General features: G+C 38.8%; 1 protein-coding gene across 1 annotated transcript in view; it reads left to right on the top strand.

Annotated features, from left to right (window-relative positions):
- Positions 1–432: 432 nt before the first annotated feature.
- LOC104542867 (breast carcinoma-amplified sequence 3-like) overlaps positions 433–19,905 on the top strand; it is a gene marked incomplete at its 3' end in the record, with an annotated part of 90,358 nt that continues 70,885 nt past the window's right edge. Inside the window, exons 1-5 of the mRNA XM_010187325.1 lie at positions 433–517; positions 3,376–3,430; positions 5,341–5,416; positions 7,284–7,390; positions 17,363–17,444. Of these exons, the coding sequence (XP_010185627.1) occupies positions 447–517; positions 3,376–3,430; positions 5,341–5,416; positions 7,284–7,390; positions 17,363–17,444 (391 nt within the window). The remainder of the gene's footprint in view (positions 518–3,375; positions 3,431–5,340; positions 5,417–7,283; positions 7,391–17,362; positions 17,445–19,905) is intronic.

Here is a 19,905-nt window from a genome sequence, read left to right as displayed (position 1 = left end):
TTCATGAGTATAATATACTGCAGTTGTGACTGTACACTGTTTTAATATAATTATTATCTAAGGCAGCACTAGTAAATAGTGCTCTGTTGTAATGCAGGTGGTAACTGTGTACCTGTGCTACTACCTTTAATGTCCACTTTGAAGAAAATTTTTCACTTTATGATGCAATTTTGTGTTCTTTTTTGCTTTCAAACATAGTGCAGGAGTTGTGTTGATTTAGATACTGACAAAAGTTGTGTGTTTGGTTTGTCTTTTTTTTCTTTTTTTTTTTTTTAAGAGTGCTGTATAGGGTCATAGTGCCTTATGGGTTTGTATAAGTCAGGTTTCCCTCTTCAAGAGGTTTTTTTTGTCCTGAAGAATATGTCAAGAACCTGTGTAATAAACAATCCTGATACAAAGTATTATTGAAAAGCAATGTGTTTCTTACAGGTATCTGCACAGAGGCGATGGCGACAGAATCTCCACGCCGCCCCAGCCGCTGTACTGGAGGAGTGGTTGTTCGGCCACAAGCTGTCACGTAAGGGCTTTCTAGAAGCATAGCCTTTGTTTGATGCTTTTTAAAATTATCTTGTAGAAGAACCACCTAGCCTGAGTTTTTCTGTCAGAGCCAGCTGTGAGAGCTTGTGTTCAGTGTGGTTTTGTTGCTTTGAGTATTTTCCAATAAAATAAAGTAAATGGATGTTGCATTCCCGTCTCATAGGACTGTGCAGGTTAGGCTGTCTCCCTAAATGAGTTGCTTTTAGCTTGTACACCAAAACCTTCAAAGTTATACTTCTTAAAGATTAATATCTCGCAGTGTTCTGTTGTTTGTTGACACTGTTTTGTTTGCTGTACAAACATGACACAAGCTGTAAATCAATGATTGCAGACTTTTTCCTTGGGCCAGAAGGAATGTGTGTAGCATCTTCCTTCTTCTTTTTAATAATACCTTGTCACAGAGATGGATATATTAAAACATAAAAGCCTGTCATTGAAGTCCTTCAGTAAGTAGAATTGTGGATTCTAATCTTTTTCGCCCAAGAGAACAAAACCAAGAACAAAGTTGCCTCTCTCCAGTCAGAGAGCACAAGACTGTTTTTTTTTGCTTGAGCATCCTTATTTTCATTGTGTTCACATGAAAATTCCTTAGTGGCAAAAGAGCTTAGTAAGACAATCTAGATGATTGATGGTCTCTGCCAAAGGATTTTTGTAGCCCTTGTTTTTTTGGTTTTTTTTCTGGGGATGTTTACATTGCTGAATTGTTGCTGCAAAATGGCACCCACTGTATGGAAACATTCACTTGTACCATCAGTTTCAGCAGCTGTTAGTTTGTCACTGGAGGTAGCTGTGTATTTTGACATCAAGATTCACTTTATTTTTACCAGGAAGCACAAGAAACCTATCATCGTAACGCAAAAAGCTGTGTTAGAGTTTTGTCTTATGGCCATGTGAGGGAATAAGCATTATTTTAATGTTGCAGAATTTCTCAGCGAATGCATTTCTGTTTGTAATTACCTTTTCTTCAAAGTAAACTGTAAGAATATAATACTAGACAAACACTGTAAGAATAAGATAATCTCTTCTTTTGTTTTACTAAATATAATGGCTTGTTCTTGAGGTACATCTTTTCACCTCTTTGTGATGACAGTTTGTGTGTGTTGAGGAGCATGCAGCTGCCATCTGCTGCTTATGTCAAACTCCCAGATTCTTGCTAACAGACAGTGGTTTTTTGGCAAGTTGTGGTGGTGGTGTGGTTTTGGTTGTTCTGAAGCACTTTAACGATACCTTCTTGGAAGTTTTTCAGCCTCAGGAGTGATGTAGGGTATGTACACTGAATAAAACGTTTCCCAAACATCAACTTTGTTTCAAGATGTACTGAGGAGGAAGGAAAGAAAGAAAAGTATTTGTGTCATGAGCTGACAAACGAGGGCAGTATGACTGTTACTGGTAGGCATTCACACCAGAGCTTCAAACACTGCATTTAATACCATACCTGTAGACAAGTATTACTGCTAAGTAATAAAGGGCTCTGAAGGTACACAAAAGCAATTTTGGTGACCTACATAAATCAAAGAAGAATCAGCACTAGGAATCACAGCTCATTTATAAGGCCTCTGCTTAAAGCAGAGAGACAAACTTTGGTGCAGTAATACTTGGATTGCTGAACAAAATCTACTTTTGTCATGAGTTGGTATAAGTTTTCTGAAATATAAAACTTTTTAATCTTATTTTAAATCTAAAACTTTAGATTTATCTTTGTTTTCAAGAGGAATCAACCAGTTAAGCTGACCCAAGTGTTGCAGCATTTGATTCAAAGTATCTTCTGTATTGCTGCCTACAGGGCACAGCGCTGAATTCTTAAATATCAAGCACTCCCATTTCTATTAAAAGAATCTCACACAGCACAGTTTCAGAGAGCATGAAGAAATCATATGTACTTTTAGATACCAGAAGTTTAGATTTGCTAGCTCTGATTTTTCTTTGCTTCTATTAGAAATCTTGAGTTAGCACAGGAAAAATTACTACCAATGTAAAAATTGATTTGGGGGCTGCCAAAGCTGTTACCTAAAGAGTGAATTTTTTAAAAACATCATCTCAGACTTCATGAAGGTAGTTCTTCTTGCCAGCAGGTTTCAGTATTACTCATTGCAGAAAGTGCAAACATTTTGTGTAGTTTCAACACCGTCTGTCCAGTATGGTCAGCCCACGTACATTGCTCAGCAGTTACACAAGAGACTCGCCGCTCGTGCAGGGATAGGCTAATAAAAGCATTTGTTTAGATCTTCCAGAACAAATGTATCTTGCACTATATACTGTTCTAAATCATTGCTGCTGATGAACTTCCAAGAAGTAATTTGCTGCCTAAGCTATAAAATCTTATCTGAAAGTACCTCGTTACTATTCTTAGTTGGGGTTTTGTTCCATCTCCTGCCCACAACCGCTATGACTTATTTCATCATCATAGGTAATGCACACGAGGTCTGCAAGTCTGCTTGTCCCACAAAGAGTGCTCCACCCCTTAGTGTAGGTCCTCGTCTTCATGTCAGAGCCAGATCAAGTAGAAAAATACCAAGGAATATTTTCTGAATGCCTGTCCTGCTTCCGTCAGCCACTCTGACGTGGACAACATGGTTTCCTTCTTGACCATAACCTTTTATACTTTAGTCCTGAGCAATTATTTCATAAACAGGTATCACAGGGGGTTTTAGAGACTTCTAGACCACTATTTATATCATCAGAGTGTTTGGCAGTATATTAAGCAACTGCATTGTATATTTAGTACTTTCTTTTGTGCTAAAGATGGTGCATCTTTTCACTGGTGATTTGCCATATTTAATATATTCACAGCAGTTTCTGAGCTTTAGTGGTAATTAAAATTCTCCTTCTGTTTTCAAGGGAACAGTCATACATGGAAAGCGTTGTTACGTTTCTTCAAGATGTTGTGCCACAGGTACGTGTAGCTCTTTAAACCTACTCTGTCAGCGTACAAAGCAGTTGAAGTGTGTGTCAAGTGGACCAAATGTCCTTGAAAAACAAAAGAAAAAAATTGATTTTATGGATGTGACTCTTGAGATCAGGCTTTTGAAACTGTAGACTGCGTGCTGTCTGAAAATCGGGCCTATGTATTTCTTCTGCTAGATAATAATTTAAATGAACATCTTAGCTACACAGAAGTTAAAGAATTGCAATATAAATAGCAGCAAGAAAATTGTGGCCTTTTCCTACATTAATTTTGGCCATAGGATAATTGGAGAGGGGGAAGACTGGACATTGCATTGCCCCTTACAAGGGTGGTTTTTCTGGCTTGTAGTTGAAAACCTCTGTATGGACCCTGGCTGGACTGATGTTGGAACAGCTTGGTGGGTCGGCAGCCCTTGTCACCTCAACGTTTATCGTTGGCCAAAAAGGAGGTTTCTTTTACTTCCTGTATTCACTCTTTTTAATTTTATTTCCCTAACTTGCCTCCTGGCTGCTGTGGTATCGTGGAGCTCTGCCTGATCTGTTGTTCTCCAACATGTGGAGTCTTACAATACAGGAGCTTTTTTTTAATTTTCCCCCCGTTTCGGAGTGCTTCCTCTCTGGAGAAGAACTGTGATGTTTACGTCTGCTCTTGGTCATAGTTTTCACGGGTAGCAGCAGCATGAAACCGGAGTGGTCACTTCTGTGTTGCTCATGGGCCTCTTGGTAGCAGAGGGAAACTACTTGTGTTTTGTTACTCTGTAGCTGGGAGTGGAGAAGCATTGCAGCTAATTGCAGCCTCAGAAAACTCTCTTGATTCTTATTTGAAGGGTTATCTTGGTTTGTTAGCCATGAATTTCTTCAATAATAATATTTTAAAAAATCCCTTCAGTAATATCAAGTTGTGAAATGCATTTTGGGACTCATGGTCAGAATTAAAAATAGTTAAACTTTGGTTTGAGAGTGCTGCATTCCACACATGCCTCCATTTTCCCCCTCTAAGGTTAAAGCACACGGTCTGTATTTTATTCTACAAATCAGTTTGCCTAGGAAGCATGGAATGTGATTTGTTTTGAAAAGTGATAACCACACTTGTTTCTTAAATTTATATTTTTAGTTCCTGATACTACTTTTCTGGCGTGTATAAAGTGATTATACAAGCTCTTTTCATATTTAATCCAAAGTACTGCGCAGTATTTTGTTATAATTCATTTGAAAGTGATGGTATTTCTACTGTGGCTCACGTTCTCGCTACCGCAGCTTCTCCTGAGATCTGTAAAACTTGCTGTTTGGAAACACTGCACATCTGCTTCACAGTTTCTTCTTGTATCCCATCTTTTTATGGGAAGCTGTAGAACCCAGAGCTGAACCATGGATCTGTTCTACTGGAATTGAGAGTTTTTTCTCTTGAAAGAGACTATATTAAAGATGTCACAAATATAACTAAAACGTGTCAGTAAAATAAACCGTGTAATAAAGGTCTCTTTCCTTGGTCTTGCTTACAAAGCTTTTAAGTGAAAAATGTCTCATGTGAGAACCTCTAACATTGCTTTTAGAAGTAGTGTATGATTGCTAAAGGTAAAGATGGTAGAAGCTGCTGTGATTTGACTAAATCGCTACGTGTCACGTAGCGTTTCTAACCTACTCCAGAGGACGTGTTATATACATCTTGTCATTTCTACATTAGTAAGTGATGTTATGCTTGTTGAGTTACGTTTCATGTGGTGTATGTTGATCATGGAATCATTCCTTTTTGAAGCAAAACCTCACAGGACACTGGTGACAGTAAGACACGCATAGATCTCGTTTCCTCTTTTAACTTGCATTTCCTCCTATGGTCTATAGAGGGTGGAAAAAGAGGTGTTAAACTTTCTTACTTCAACTCTCTTGCTTTTTATCCAGGCTTACAGTGGTACCCCACCAGCAGAAGAAAAGGAGAAGATCATTTGGGTCAGATTTGAAAATGCTGATTTAAATGGTATGGCTTCATTTTTCTCTCACTTGTTTTGGGCCCACAGGCAATAATTTCAGACAGCTTTATCAGTAACCATCATTGACTCAAAATAAAGGTTTTAATTTCCCTGTTCTAGATAGACTTGAGTTCTCAGTGAGTAACTGCGCTTTTGTTCAGTGCCTACCAAACAGAACAAATAGGCCTTCCAACTTCATCTAAAAGCAAGCAAACTTTTGCTTAGGAAGAGAGGCAAATCCATTCACCACCCCCGACCAAATCCATTTCCTTTCCTTAAGGTAGTTGAAAACAGGGTACAGAACTAAATTTATTTCATCTGCTGTTTGATTTCAAAGCCACATCATTTAACTGTGAATCCCAGCTGTGTTTTCAGTGGTGTGATAGAATTTGCAGTAACCTAGAAAGGAAGGGCTGCTGGGGCACATGGTGAAGAGGTTCCCTGGTGTCTTTCAGGAATATAATAGAGCAGAGCCACAAGATACACAGGATGTAACTCGTTTATCACTTCCAGTGCATCTTAATAAATCATTGGCAAAGACTACTGACTTAGTAAGCAATGGATCTCCAACTTTTTAAAGAGAAAACAGTGATTTTTACAACTCTTTTGCTAAGAGTATTAAGTAAAGGAAGTCTCCATGTGGGTAAAGCAGGTTTGTTCTTTTCTCAGGTGCCATTTTTGAATAAGGAAAGTTAGGGACTGAGTTAGAGATGGTTGAATGCTGCTGTCGAGTCGTTACTTCTTGAATTAATTGAGATTTGGTGAACGATGGGACCTGCCTTCTGGAGGATGCTGGATTGAAGATTTTCAGCAAATTGCCCTTTCTTGTCTGATATCTGATGTTCTTATCTCGAGCTCTGTGGTAAAGGCTCATTCTGGTCTTGGATGAAGTAATAGCAACCATAGCTAGAGCTGTGATGGGGAATTTTCAGCCTTTCCCAGAGGTTAATTGAGAAGATTACGTTTTCCAGCTGTTGAAATGGCACAGAGGCTGGCAGCTCATAAATTCATGGTTATTAGAACTAGAAAAGACCTGTCAACCTGTACAGGGCATTTTGGCCATCTTTAGGCTAGTTCAGGTTTGTTTGCTTCTGTGTTTGTTTTCATAATCTGTTTATTGAAAAAAAGTCTCCGGTGTTCCCTCTAAGTTTTTTCTACAGTATAGCAACTCTTTAGAATATTCTTCAGAATCCTTCATATTCTGTTTTAAGTTTCCTTTTACGCAGCCTAATCTGGGCCTGAATAGATCCTTTTTCACCATCCTAAATATTTCCCCTTTCTTTGATGGTTACATGCTTGCAGTGAGCTTTTGTTCATTCTGTCATGGTTGCAAATGTAGTTTTAGAGGGCTTTACTCAAGAAGAGGTTAATACTTTATTATGTCCTGTAGCATTTTTTTAACCTGGGGATTTTCTTTTGGTAAGGTAGATATGAAGATTAATTACATAGTATCTAGAAATAGTTTTTATCAGTCTGTGCATTTGTAATTTCTGCATTTGTTAATGTTTCTTTTGTGGTCCTTTGCAATTTTTTCTGTTTGAAAAGTTTGCCAGGTTTTATTTATCATTGGAGGAAGAATTACAGAAGTTCTGGGGATATTTAGTGCCAACTCACAGTGTGATCCAGAAACTGTTTTTTCATTATTTTAAGTTTTAATACTTTCTAACCTTTCTGTGAAACTTCAACAAATCTACGATGTTGGCCTAAAATAATATATATTGGTATTGTTCCAGCATAAAAATTGAAACCACTTTGCTGGCTTTTCCTTATGACAACAGAGTCGTGCATTGAGAAAACACTATGCATTGTAACTGCCACCAGCCATAGTTGATCCTAACCTGTTAGTGATAGCTTTGATATTTAAACCCGATTTAGATACATCAAGGAATATGGAATTTCACGAAATACATAGCACTGGGAATGAACCACCGTTACTGCTAATGATCGGGTACAGCGATGGAATGCAAGTCTGGAGCATACCTGTAAGTACAGAGTTCACCTCACTTCTGTGCCAGAGGCTTCTTTCTTTGTCATGTTGTGTTATTCCTTTAATATTTCACTTTTAATTTTTCCCATTGAAGTGGAAAGAGCCAAAATTTGCCATTCGTGACATATGGTTTGTGTGTAATATGCTTATCTTAAATCAAACACTTGAATTCATGTACATTCGGATTTGGGGGATTTTTACAAATTATTTCCGTTAAGTGAATTTTCAGAGCCAAATTGGGAGTAGCGTTTGTGACATTATGGAACAGTTTCTATCCTACGAAGGACAGAAATCTTTTTAAGCTACAGAAAGGAATGAGAATGGAAAAAAAATGAAAATAATTTGTTTGTCCCAGGAATGCGTGTATGACAGTACTAATAGTGTTTTACAATCACATGTTTGTCATGTACATGATTTGCAATTTTAATTTTATTAAAGTCTGTGTGTGCATATGGGTTTGATTTCATGCTGTCATACGCACACTCTGCAGTTTGTGTTTCAGAGCGGTTTATGAGCACATGGTCTTAATTTGGGGAATTTCCCCCAAATTTCTTGAAACTGTAGAATAAATTTTAATACAGTAGGTCATAAAATTCATAACTCAAAAAAAAAATTGCTCATAACACCTTGTCCTTCAAAATAATGTAGTGAGGATGAAGTTCTTTCCCTTTGTAAAGTACTTCTTTTTTTTGAGGATGTGTATTTTTATTACGTCATGGTTAGCGGTGTAGAACATGTGTTTATATACCAGTAGCTTAGGCAGTATAATAGAAAATGATGTTAATTTCTACACCAAAAGTTAAGTTAAACTGAGCTTTACTGGAGAGCAGAAGAGCTGCCTTTCCCCCTCTTGATTTCTTATTGTCAGCTGGAGATGAGGAAGGAAAAACTGCTGAGCTTTTGCATGTGAAGAAGGGTTTAATAAACATGAAGTAAGACCTAATATACTTTACTAAATTTTAGTCATTATTATCTTTTTAGAGCAGAAATATGTACGATAGAGCAAAGTTAGCTTGCTCTCTATTTTTTATTATTTATTTTTAAGTCTGCCTTACACTGGAATGACTTTGAATGCTAAAACTGGGTTTACAGTATACAGCTTACACTATTTTGAAGACTGATCAGTTTTTTATTGGTGTACAATTCAGATTATGAAAATGGTTCCAGAAGGCTTTGCTTTGTTCTTGAGGTGTATTACCGAAAACAACCATTAGGTGTCACTGAGATCCCGAGCTGAGAGGAAACGGAACTGCAGCAGCGCCAGGAGGCACAGCACGGGGTGATCGATTAGTTCAGATACCGGGAGTGGTCGCGTAGACTTCGCTAAAGAATTGTGATAAACCAGCGTACTTTATCCTGCTGAGATGCTCTTATGCAAAGGAATGCGTGTTTTCTGAAAAATGGATGGGAGTACATTGTGTTGGGACATGTCCTGGACACACTGATGAGAAGAGCTTTGTGTCTAGGGGAGACTGGGTTTATTTTCACCTCTGTGTGTGTGAGGTGCCCTTGCGCTGTGGTTAGGTGAGGGTTCTGTGCATCCTCCTAAGTGACTCTGTGGCTGACTGAGAGAGCGTCTGTCAGAGCTATCTGTGTCCATGCCCTTGACGAACTCCTTGAGATGGATTTTACGTGTGTAAGGAAAGCAAGAATCGAGGAGTCTCGGTTCGTTGGTATGTGAGCAGATTACCTCGTGTAACCTGTTCTGCATTAGCTGTGTGCATTTCAACTCCTAGCCCATGGTGCACTGCAGTAAACATGAAATAACTTGGTGGCTATTACTGACAATGAGTTAAACTGCTTTTTGTCCTGGCTTATGTGGAGTAAGTGTGCCTACTGGTACTGTCAGGCAGGCAGTACAGGGTCGCATATCTGTGTTTCCTAGTGGGAAAGAGGGATTTTAGGGGGAAGTTGTGAGTGGGTTATTTATTTATTTATTTCTCCCCCTGCTATGTCTGAATTGGCCACAAGTTAGGCCGCAAACTGTCCTTTTCGGCAGGACACTACAGGCAGTTGTCTGTCTTTCCCAGTGTATTTCACTTCTTTGTAATTCCTAGACCTGGATAGTATTTAATGTTTGAGGAAAAATGAAATAGAAAGACAGTTTCTCTTAGTGTCGTTCATTTTTTTTGCAGAGGTATTTTTAATGAGTGGGGGAAAGTCCAGTGAAATGGAAAAAATGCCAAATGTAGAAATATTTTACTGTCCATCTTAAGAATGTCAAGTGTACAGTTACTGCATCACTTTGTCAGCCCTTAGTTTGTAAGTTATGTGAAGTTCTGAGACCACATCCAGAGAGATACAGCTTTGACCCTTGCAATTTGTGTGTATTGTTATAATTTCAGTGCTGAAATGATTCCCTTGTTAGTAACACGGTCTTGGAGAGCTTCTCGGATTGATAGTCCTTAACACCAATTTTTAAATGTCTTCTCAAAGCAGGATTTATATATCAGGCAAATTTGGAGATAACATAACCTGTTTTTCTTCCACATGGTTGTTTCTCCATCTCACTTTTTTGCTTACTTAGTCTGAACAAAAAATCTGCTGCTATGTGACTGACTTCAGATTTAGAGTTTATTTGGCAATACTTTTTTGTGGCCTTTGGTATTATACAAACCTTTCTTGGTCTTACTGAGTATTTAGCTGGTAATTAAGCGACATTATTCCAACTATTAAGAAAAAAATCCCCTGATCTCTGTAGTTTAAAAACCTTTCAATCTGAAAAAGCAACAGTTTGACATTTATGTGAAAATCTGCTCGGTAAGGCTATTATCTGTGGTGTTGTGCTTTTTATCCGTATAACTGAACCTCTATTCAGCACGTAATAAAGTAACGTGTTGCAGGCAGTCCGGTTTGTGTCTGAGTGGTTATGAAGTGTTTATGACAGCTCCGAAGCCGACACTCTGCGTAATGGCGTTACATTGACTTCCCCACACCTCTGCCGGCTGCCTCCAGGAGCGCGTGCCTCTCTGCAGTCTGAGTGCTTTCGCATTAACATCTCCTTGGAGTAAGATCTTTGACTACAGAAGTGTTACTTGCAAATGGAAGGTACCATTAGGGCTGCTTTAAAGGGCTGAAATCGTGTTTGGACTGCTGGGTGCTGAAGTAACGGCTGGGGTTTTGAAGTGCGGTATCTAAATCTGTATTGCATAAGAAGCGGAAGGTGTCCATCCAAACGACTTTTCTTTGATCTTTGTTTTGAAATGGGGGTGGGAAGGTTAAAAGTGTTCTTAAAATACGCCTCGCTAAGTATACAAAAGTATGACTACAAGTTCCTATTTGGTAATTGTGCAGTGTAGCTTTGTGTTTTATTTGGAATTTGTTTTTCGCTCGCTCCCTGTTTCTTGTTTCAGATACAATTGGAACTTGTTTCTGCCTGGCGTGCTTTCCAAGTATCTGTTCTAGATGTTCCTGTTCAGGGAAATGCATCTTGGCTACTCTTGTGGCAGATAATCTTTTTTTCATTGTATGCTGGATGTTTCAGAAGTAGAAAAATCATCTTAATTTAATGATTCATATTACAGTTATAAAAGAATGATCAAGCTTGAGTTGAACTACCAAAGAGACCTTTTAATAACAAGCACAGCTGCATATCTAGTGACAAATACTTAAAGGCTGTGTTGTAATGACGCTGCCACAGACTGACGGGATGTGTCAGCTCATGTGGTAGCTCACTTCCCTTCCAGCCGTGGGTTGCAGAGGGCTCGTTGGACAAGGATGCCATCACACACTGCTGTTTCTCCACTGCCAGGCCTTCAATTTCTGTAAATACTGCTGAGATTGATAGTACTGCTATTTTTTTTTAAGTGGTTAAAACTGCAGTTGTACAGCAGATGGTGTGTTCCTGTGGATGTGTAGATGGATGTATCTGGTAAGTCAACACACCAATTCCATTCTCTTTTCTCAAGTGTTCACCAAAAGCCCTGTCTGTGGGGGTTTGATGTGGTCTTAGTCCCTTTCTAATTCTTCCCCTTGCAGAGCTGTGAGAAGGAGCAGTCCCTCATCCCACAGTGAGCTGTGATCCTTCCTCTGTCCGGACCTCCTGATAGAGAGTGCCACGGTTAAGGCTTGTATTAGCCTCTGGGGAAAAATGTAGTGATGACCTGACCTACTAACCCTGAAAAATGTCCAAGGACTTCCCAAAACATCTATGGAAATCATTTTCTGAAGCTTTGCTGTTTTATACCACAGATGCCAGCAGTATGTAAGAAACTTTCTGGGTTTACAGTCATTAAGTGACTGCGAAACTGTTGGAGTTTTTTTTTTTAAACTTTTATTATACCCTACATCTGTAGGAAAAAACCACGTGCAACAACCTTTGAAAATGATGTGGTGAAAGGTACCAGAAGAGTCCAAACAGCATGCCTTTGACTCCACTTGGATGGGGTCACAGCTAAAATGAGGATTCGTGAAGGGTGTTTTTACCTGTTTTCTGCCTCCTTCCAATGTTGTCTGCACTGTTCTTGCCTTTCTATAGAAATGAAGTCATTAAAAAGAATGCAGAACTGTCCCCCAAATTAGAACTTTACAGGGAGTCTGCAGCCTGATCATGCTAAAGCTCTTCAAAATATATGACAAAGTGAGAGCAGAACCGCTTCTAAGCTTTCATTGTTTTTAAATTCAGTTGGTGTTGTCATGATTTTAAATGCGAGGTGCAATTTCATACTTAATGCTGTCAGTGAAGTAGATGTCGGTACATACGTTAAACATCTAAATTCTTATAATGTCTAGATAATTATGGAGTTTTGTTTTCAATGAAGAAATGGACTGTTTGAATTTCTAACTAACGTGATAAACATTGTCCTTTGATACTCCTTCCTTACTCTCTCAGTAGCAAGATGACTGGTAGTAGTCTTTACCCCACCAAGATTATATCAAACAGTATTTTGTGGCGGTTTCTGTCAGTTGTCAAGTTATAACATCATATCATGATAATCTAGATCATACGTAAAACACGTATCAGAATATTTAAAAAAAACCGTGGTATCTTCCCTGTGCTCTGTGACAGTTTTTAACACAAGCAGTTTGCTTTTATGTAGTTCCACAGTAGTTTAAACATTGAGTTTCGAACTTTGTCTCAGTTTGGTGTACACTTCTTTTATTCCACCATGTGAAAACCATTTTCTATGGTTGGAAACTATTAGTTATCCTTAGTGTGAACAGAACTTCCTTTGTTCTGTTTTCTTTATGGGTGCAAACTGGTATGCTCCAAACAATACAGCTCTGTCATCGAAAATGAACCAGTGTTCCAGATTTCTGCTCTGTCGTGTTTTGAGGAGGACTCAAGACATCTGAGTGGAGGAGAGAGCTCTTCCTCTTTCAGGCTGTCATTGCTGGACGAGACCGATGAAGACTTCAAGGGAGGCCAGGTTTGGAATTGGTGGTGTCTTTGCTTGCAGCCTTCCTTGTAGGTCTGCGGTTGTGGTTTGATACCAGGCGCTGGGAAAGCTGAAAAGCTCTATCAGAGCAGCTTGGAGCCATCATTTTGCATTCGCTCTTTCATGGAATGAGAACCTGAAGCTGCTTTTATAGCTTAATATTCAATTCTTGAAACCTGTTTGGAAATATTCTTGGCTTTTGGAATGGGAAAGGAAAACTTTTAAGAGCTTTGAAAGCTGCCGCAGGGACTCGCTACTTTGCTGGATCAAATCCAAGATGGCAGCCACAGCCTGGTTTCTTCACAGGTGCTTTTTGTAGAATTTAAAGCTCTGTTTTCAGTTCATGAAATCTATTTATATTTAGTCTGCGCTTATGAGACTGTGTAGCTCAAGGGACTGGTAATGGGATGTGGAGCCTTTAATTTGTACTCGCCAGCCCACATCTCGCCCAGGCTGGCAGCGACAAAGTTGTTCGCCATTTAGCGACGGGGCTGGGCTTCATTAACTATGGTTCCTTGTCCCGTGTTCCTTCCTGGAGGAATAAGTGTCCCATTCACAGGAAAGATTGGCTTTCTGTGTTGGCTGTCTCAGGAGTGAGATAAGGCCTGACCTGGCAGGAAGATCAGACTGTATCATCTCTCTGACCTGAAGATGGTGCTTTCAGTCAAAATTGAAATTGTGGCCTCAGCAATGGTAATAAAATTTTGGTTTATGTAGATAAATGAAGGGCATTAGCATTAACCACAGTTAATTCAGATTTTTATAAGGCTACAAATAGCAGAAGCTTCTGCTGGTGGTAGTGTTTACAAAAAGTTAATTATAAGTCAAAGAAAATCGTGAACTGTGAAGCCCTAATGCATTTTTCAATGCCAAGCAAACCAGAGGAACAACCAAGCTTTTACTGATGCATGGCATACAACAAAGTTCAGTGCCTTCTGCAGTTTCCTGGCTCTACAGAACAGTCAAGGACACAACTTTAAAAAAAAAACCAAAATCACAAAAAAAAACCAACAAAAAAACCCAAAAAAAGACAAAATCCAAAAAAAACAAAAAAGCCTTAAGAAAACTTCGATGGCAGGCTAAGTATTAGTGTTTTAATCTGATCCATGTTGTAGTGTTTTAACCTGATCCGTGTTGTAGTGTCACGTCCAGTTTTTTTCTGAACTTGCTTTGTGCATTTTACTGAATTTGGCTTTTCTTTACGAGGAGATGCCAGTGGTTGGGTGGCATCTTGTATTTTCATTACAAATTCTACAGTGGGGGTATGTCTTAAAATTTGCTCCTTTTGGGCTCCCAGGAGTCGGCAGCTGCTGGGTACGTGAGCTGTAGATGGCTGGAGTTATCTGAACATTTACTACTTTGGTTTTTCTTAGTTCTAAGTTTCTTCTTTCCTGAGAGGGGAAAAAAAATCCTACACAGACTGAGAGGAAAGGACCTGTTACACTACAGGATTAAACGCTGCAGCGGTCTCAAAACAGGAGCTGCCTACCTACAATCTCATCTTTGCCGCTGTCAGATCCTATGATTTTGGTTGGTCTATTTAACCCTTCTGTAATTTCTCCCCAGTATAAAATGATAAAGTAGTTATATTTCAAATGGTGACTATTAATTATGAAAAGTAAAAGCATTATAGACATGAGAACCGCTCGGGTGGGATTTTCACATTAGGTGCTGAAGTACGAATAACCTTCATTTGTGTTTGTACATTTTAGGCTTTTCTTTGAAAATCTCAGCTTTAAGCTCTACCGCGTCTTGGCATCACAGGCTAAATAAACGTTCCCTGGAGCTCAGTATATTTCAGAGCAGAAACTAAGGAGGTTTGGCCTCCTTAGTGTAGTCTACTTTTGGAACTATGGCTTTATTTGAAGTAGATTGGAGTTAGAGCTGATGTGCTGGCATAGTTAAAAAGGAGGAGGAGGTGACTGAATTGGATTGGATTATTTTATGTGAATCACTTCTTCCATAGTTATGCTACACTAGTTCTTTTCCCTCTTGTTTGCATTCATAGCCATTGCTGTGTGTACACATGTGAAACGGCATTTTTATGATTTGGGGGGAAATAATCTTTAATTGCCAATAATAATAGTGCCAAAGCTTTATATTTTTCTTCTTCATAATTTCCTCCTCTTCTCTTTTCACAGAGCTTGTATGTTCTGATGGGTAGAAAACGTGCTCCTGTCTTCATCTCTTTGTTTCTCTCTCTCTCTCTCCCTCTCTCTCTATTATTGCTCATTTTCTGCTTAGCTGTGCTCTTTTTTTCCAAGCTCTATCTTCTGGATGCAGATGTGCTTTTCTCCCCCCACTGCACTCTGAACTCGTGATCGGTTAAAAACGATCAGCAAACCTTTACTGAGTTGATCATCCTTCTCTTGTTGTGTATGGGGTCTGGTCAGCGAGCCCTTCAGAGCAGAGGCGTCTTCTTGTCCCACAGGGAGGAGTCAACTTGTTTCGCAGAAGCTGGAGTACTCCAATGTTGTGTGTTGTTCAGGTGACGCTGCTAGCTGGAAGAGGGCAGTCTGTTATGACTGGAACATCTGCCTAATAAAAGAAGAGCAGGGTAGACCAAGGGATTAATTCTTACATTGATTACAGTTTTAAAACTGTTGTGCCCATCAGGAATAATTCTGATGGCGTCATTAGCAGTAACGCTGATTCGTACTGTTGCATTGAGAGCTGAGCTTTTGACTTAAAAGCTTAGAAACTTGTGTATATGGACAGTTACGTGCTTAAGGCAAGGGCCGGGTGTTCTGTGCTTGAGGGTGTTTTCACAGAAAGCTACATCCTCAAAGATTAGAACATCCCGAATACGGTGAAGCCTTCCGACATGGAAATTTTGGACAACCAGGGTCCTTGGAGCTGTCAGAGATGGTTAACTGAAGGCCTCCTAAATCAGTTTCTTTGTGCTCCCTACCAACTCTCTCCTTGAAGAGCAGCTCTGAGACTGCCGAGAGGCCGATCCTCCTGCCCTAAGAGGCGCCAAAGCTGCCCGGTGCCTCAGCAACGGCTGTGAAAACCGGGGAAAGGGAACTGTGTTCAGGGGAGATCATGACCACCGACTCCAGAAACCCTCCGACCCAAAAGAAGGGGAACACTGTGTGCAAACCAATTAGCATGGAAAGTGAGAGACTAATGAGCCAATAGAAAGTAGATTAAGTAACTTTGGACCAATTAATGGACTTATAGGTTAAGTTTTGCTATTCATTTCTCCAGGATACACCGTAAATTTTGCATGTGGTGTGGCTTATTTGTGGAAATCTTCCACCTCACACCCTGTGCAGAATTCAACAGTGTCTCCTCTCTAAGCATACTTTGTGTGTTTTGGGAGTTGTTTTCAATTTCAGGTAACGGTGCCAGTGTGGAACCAGCTGGCTGCAAAGCCAGAATGGCCAAGAATGTATTTGTGTAACTTGAATGTTATTCCAGGCGTAACAGGGAAGAGCAGCATTTCTCTACATTCTGCCTTTAATTACTGTATACAGAATGGTGGGCTACCTCTGTAGTAAATAGTGTTTTTGAAGCAATCTTATGACAGACCTAGGCTTCCGTGGGGTAAACTTCATTCTGCCCACGTTATCTGAAGCAGTGATAATAAATAACGAGGCTCAGGGTGAAGATCGGAAATAAGTTGAGAGAGTCTAAGTATTATGATTTGGTGGTCAAACAGTAGTAGTATTTTAACTTTCTGAATGTGTGAGCTGAAGTGCAGAAAGAAATGAAAACAACCATAAAATGACGTTTCAAAAAGTTAACTTGGATTTATGGTTTATTGATTCACAAGAGCCTTGTTCCAAGTTGTGTTCTTCTCTGGTATTGTAAACTGCTTGTTTGACAGAACTTTATGCCAACATGTTGGCTACGTCCTCAGCCTCATTACATCTGTTTTAAGTTGTTGATTATTTGGAAATGGGCTTCGTCATGTTTGCCATTTTCCTGAAGTTTGACGTTTCATATCGGCTCCATTAGCAGGCAGTTATGAAAACGCATTCTGACTGACCATTTGCAGGAGTCTGGAAACGCTTCTGAACTGCTTCCGATTTAATCTTTTCAAGATTGCCGTTAGTGACAACCTTAATTAGTTTGACTCCGTACTTTTAAACATAATTTTCACACCTGGAGAACATGGAATGTACCAATATGTCAGATTCTCTGATCTTTTACCACCAATGCTTGCCACACTTGATCATTGGTTAGTTAGCATTTTTCTTAGAAACATGCACTGTGTTGAATAGGTGCTTGTGTTTCAGATTCCTGGAATTTTAGGGAAGTTTAGTCAGCGGTGAACTTCAAGTCTTGTTTCTTTTAGAACTTGTGTGGTAATTAATAGTAGATAGTGCTTGTATCCCATTCATGCAGCCTAAGGCACGCATTTTTAGAGGCAGACCATCTTTGCTGATGTGGTTTGTGTTATTCAAGACTTCTAGGATATATTCTCATCCAGAGAGATTGTGGGTGGGTGGTTAGAAAGACAAAGTCTTCCCAACATTCTTACGTAGCTTTTGTACGTTGTCTTTCTGCCCACTTTCTTACCTGCTAACTAGATACCGAAGTGTATGTGTTTTTTACATTGTGTATATCCATGTGTTTTGCAGATCAGTGGTGAAGCTCAGGAACTGTTCTCTGTTCGCCATGGTCCAGTTCGAGCTGCACGGATTTTACCAGCTCCACAAATCAGTAAGTATATATTTGTTGTTCATAATAAAACCTAACTTCTTCTTACAGATCTTTGTCCAAATAATTGCTATAAAGTGATATATGGATTTTCCCATTAATTTTAACTGTAACCTTCATAATAGCTTTCTACAAGTATTATTTACTTCTTTTCTGCTCCTACTCTGTAATCCAGTGCTTTCTTGAGTTTCATCTTCAGATTTTAGCTTTGATGCTGCTTCCTTTGTAGGTTAGAGAATATCTAGGTGTGTCTGTGCTCAGGGATCAGCCCAGAGATGTTAATGATTCTATTTAGAAACATTCATTATCAATATTTTATTGTGATAAAATAATACTGAAATTATTTTTTATAGCAAGGCAGTGGCTGATAGCAGTAGATCTACAAATTCTTAACATTATTAAGAATCTTCTGTTATGTTGTATTGAAGTTTATTCATAACGTGATGCTCCTCTAGACTCTTAGAGTCTTTATTAGAAGGATAGTTTGTCTTTTTTGTTACCCATTCAGGAGCTGAAACCGAAACAATGTAATTAAGATAATGCAAGAAGTAGTTGATCCAAGTAATATAATTTGTACAAAGAGAAAATGTCCTTTTCTCATTTATTTAAATATTTTTGAAGAAAATATCAACTATTTTCTAAACCATCTAATGACCTAAATAGTCTAGGAGTGCGTGCATTAAGTTTAGCAATTGTAGCTTTTTATGAAGTTTTTTAAAAAGGCTGCTTTTCCACTCCAATAAAAGTAACAAGACAATAGAATTTGCTTTTTGGGGTGATATTAGTGTCTGCTTTGCTCCCGTTCTGCTATATTATGTAAACTTTATTCAATCAGTTGGACCTTTTTAGTGGTTGAACTTGTATCATGATCCTTTGAGTGCCGATAGGTACCTCCTCTCTCTTACTGCTTAAATGCTGCTTTATCAAGTTCCAAGACAAGCAGCTTAGTTTGACAGGATTGTTTCAGAAATTCTGAGTTAACCTCCTTTGCCTGTTGCAAAATTTAAGCAAGGATGCATAAACAAGCAAATCCCTTTGAAAAAAGGACACTGCCCAATCTAAACAGGAAAACTGACTTAGATTCCTTAAAGACCAAAAACCTGTTGATGTCCTGGCTCATTTTTGGTTTTGGCATCATTTTGCTTATCCACTTTCCCTGTCACTTCCACTGGACAAGCTCTTCTGTACAGCTGCTGAGTGGTATTTCTGGTTGCAGTTGGTTGCTGTTTCTTTCTTCGGGGATGAAAATGTACTTCTAGTATGACCAAGGTGTTTTGGGATTATGCTGAATTACAAATTTTAGTAGTATATTCTGAATTAAGTAGTGAACTCAATAACATAGTCTAAAATCTAATAGTTTAATTTATTGCACAAATAGTAGGTTATAATAATTCTGAGTGTTTCAGAGAAAGTAAATGGAGAAAGTTAAAGGTTTAATGGACACATTTTATATCGTCTCAGTGATTCCTGAGCAGAGGAATATACAAAGTATGAGTGTATGTGGTTCTGTAACTCTGATAGGTTGAAGTACCTTAAAGCAAAATACTTCACAGGCTTGTTACACCTGTTGTTCTGTTTCTGGGAACACTGCATAATTCCCGATGAGCTATGGCTTTTTGCTATTATGTGTGTCATTAAGTAATGGATGTCTCTGCCCCTTCTTCTCTCAAAAAAGTGTAAAAGGAAGTGAAAATGAAGTGAATTAATTGAAGAAACTAAGTTCTGTTTGATAGTAAAATAGTGCTTTCTGATTTTTCAGTATAGTAAGTTACACTGCTTATGAACTCCTTCAAGCAGTTACTGCCTTTCTGCCTCTAAATTGCATATATTTAGCATCTGACAATGATAGTTGTTGCATTAGAAAACTATTCAAATTAGCTCATATTAAATTAAGCCAAACCTTTTAAAAACATGTTTTGGTCTCTTTTTACATGGCTTGGTTTAAGCAAATCTTTGATTAGAAGTACATGAATGTATCATTGACCACTATCTGGAATCAGATAAAAGTAAAGCTGTAATGAGAGGCCTTAGATAACTAACAGATGAGCTTTAATGATTCTGAGCGAAATAAAAGGAATTTGTAAAGGAGAAGCTGATTACCATCAGTAGGCTCAAACACTGTTTGACTGTAGAGCTGTAAAAAAGGAATTATTGAAAAGAGGACTCTGGTGGTGGATGGATTTGGCACGTTCCTAGGAACAGATCTTAGTTTGTGATAAGCAGCTCATTCCCAGGTGTGAAAGGAAAGCTCATGGTTTTAATGTGGTGACTTTACAGTAGCAGAACTTAATAGTTTGTCAACTATTTTGTTAAAATACTCCAGTCCTTTGATGTTGGATCCTCTGCTGCATCATGTGCTTCACAGCATAATAAAGCATTGTTTCAAAAGAGTCATTTCATACAGGCTTGCTTCATGCAGCTTGTTGCAAGAGAGACCTCCTCACATCTGATTCAGGAGGCTGTA

The sequence above is a fragment of the Mesitornis unicolor genome, unplaced genomic scaffold, assembly GCF_000695765.1.
Source record: "Mesitornis unicolor isolate BGI_N332 unplaced genomic scaffold, ASM69576v1 scaffold11796, whole genome shotgun sequence".
In the NCBI taxonomy this organism is placed as follows: domain Eukaryota; kingdom Metazoa; phylum Chordata; class Aves; order Mesitornithiformes; family Mesitornithidae; genus Mesitornis; species Mesitornis unicolor.
This window is presented reverse-complemented; position numbering and strand designations above follow the sequence as displayed.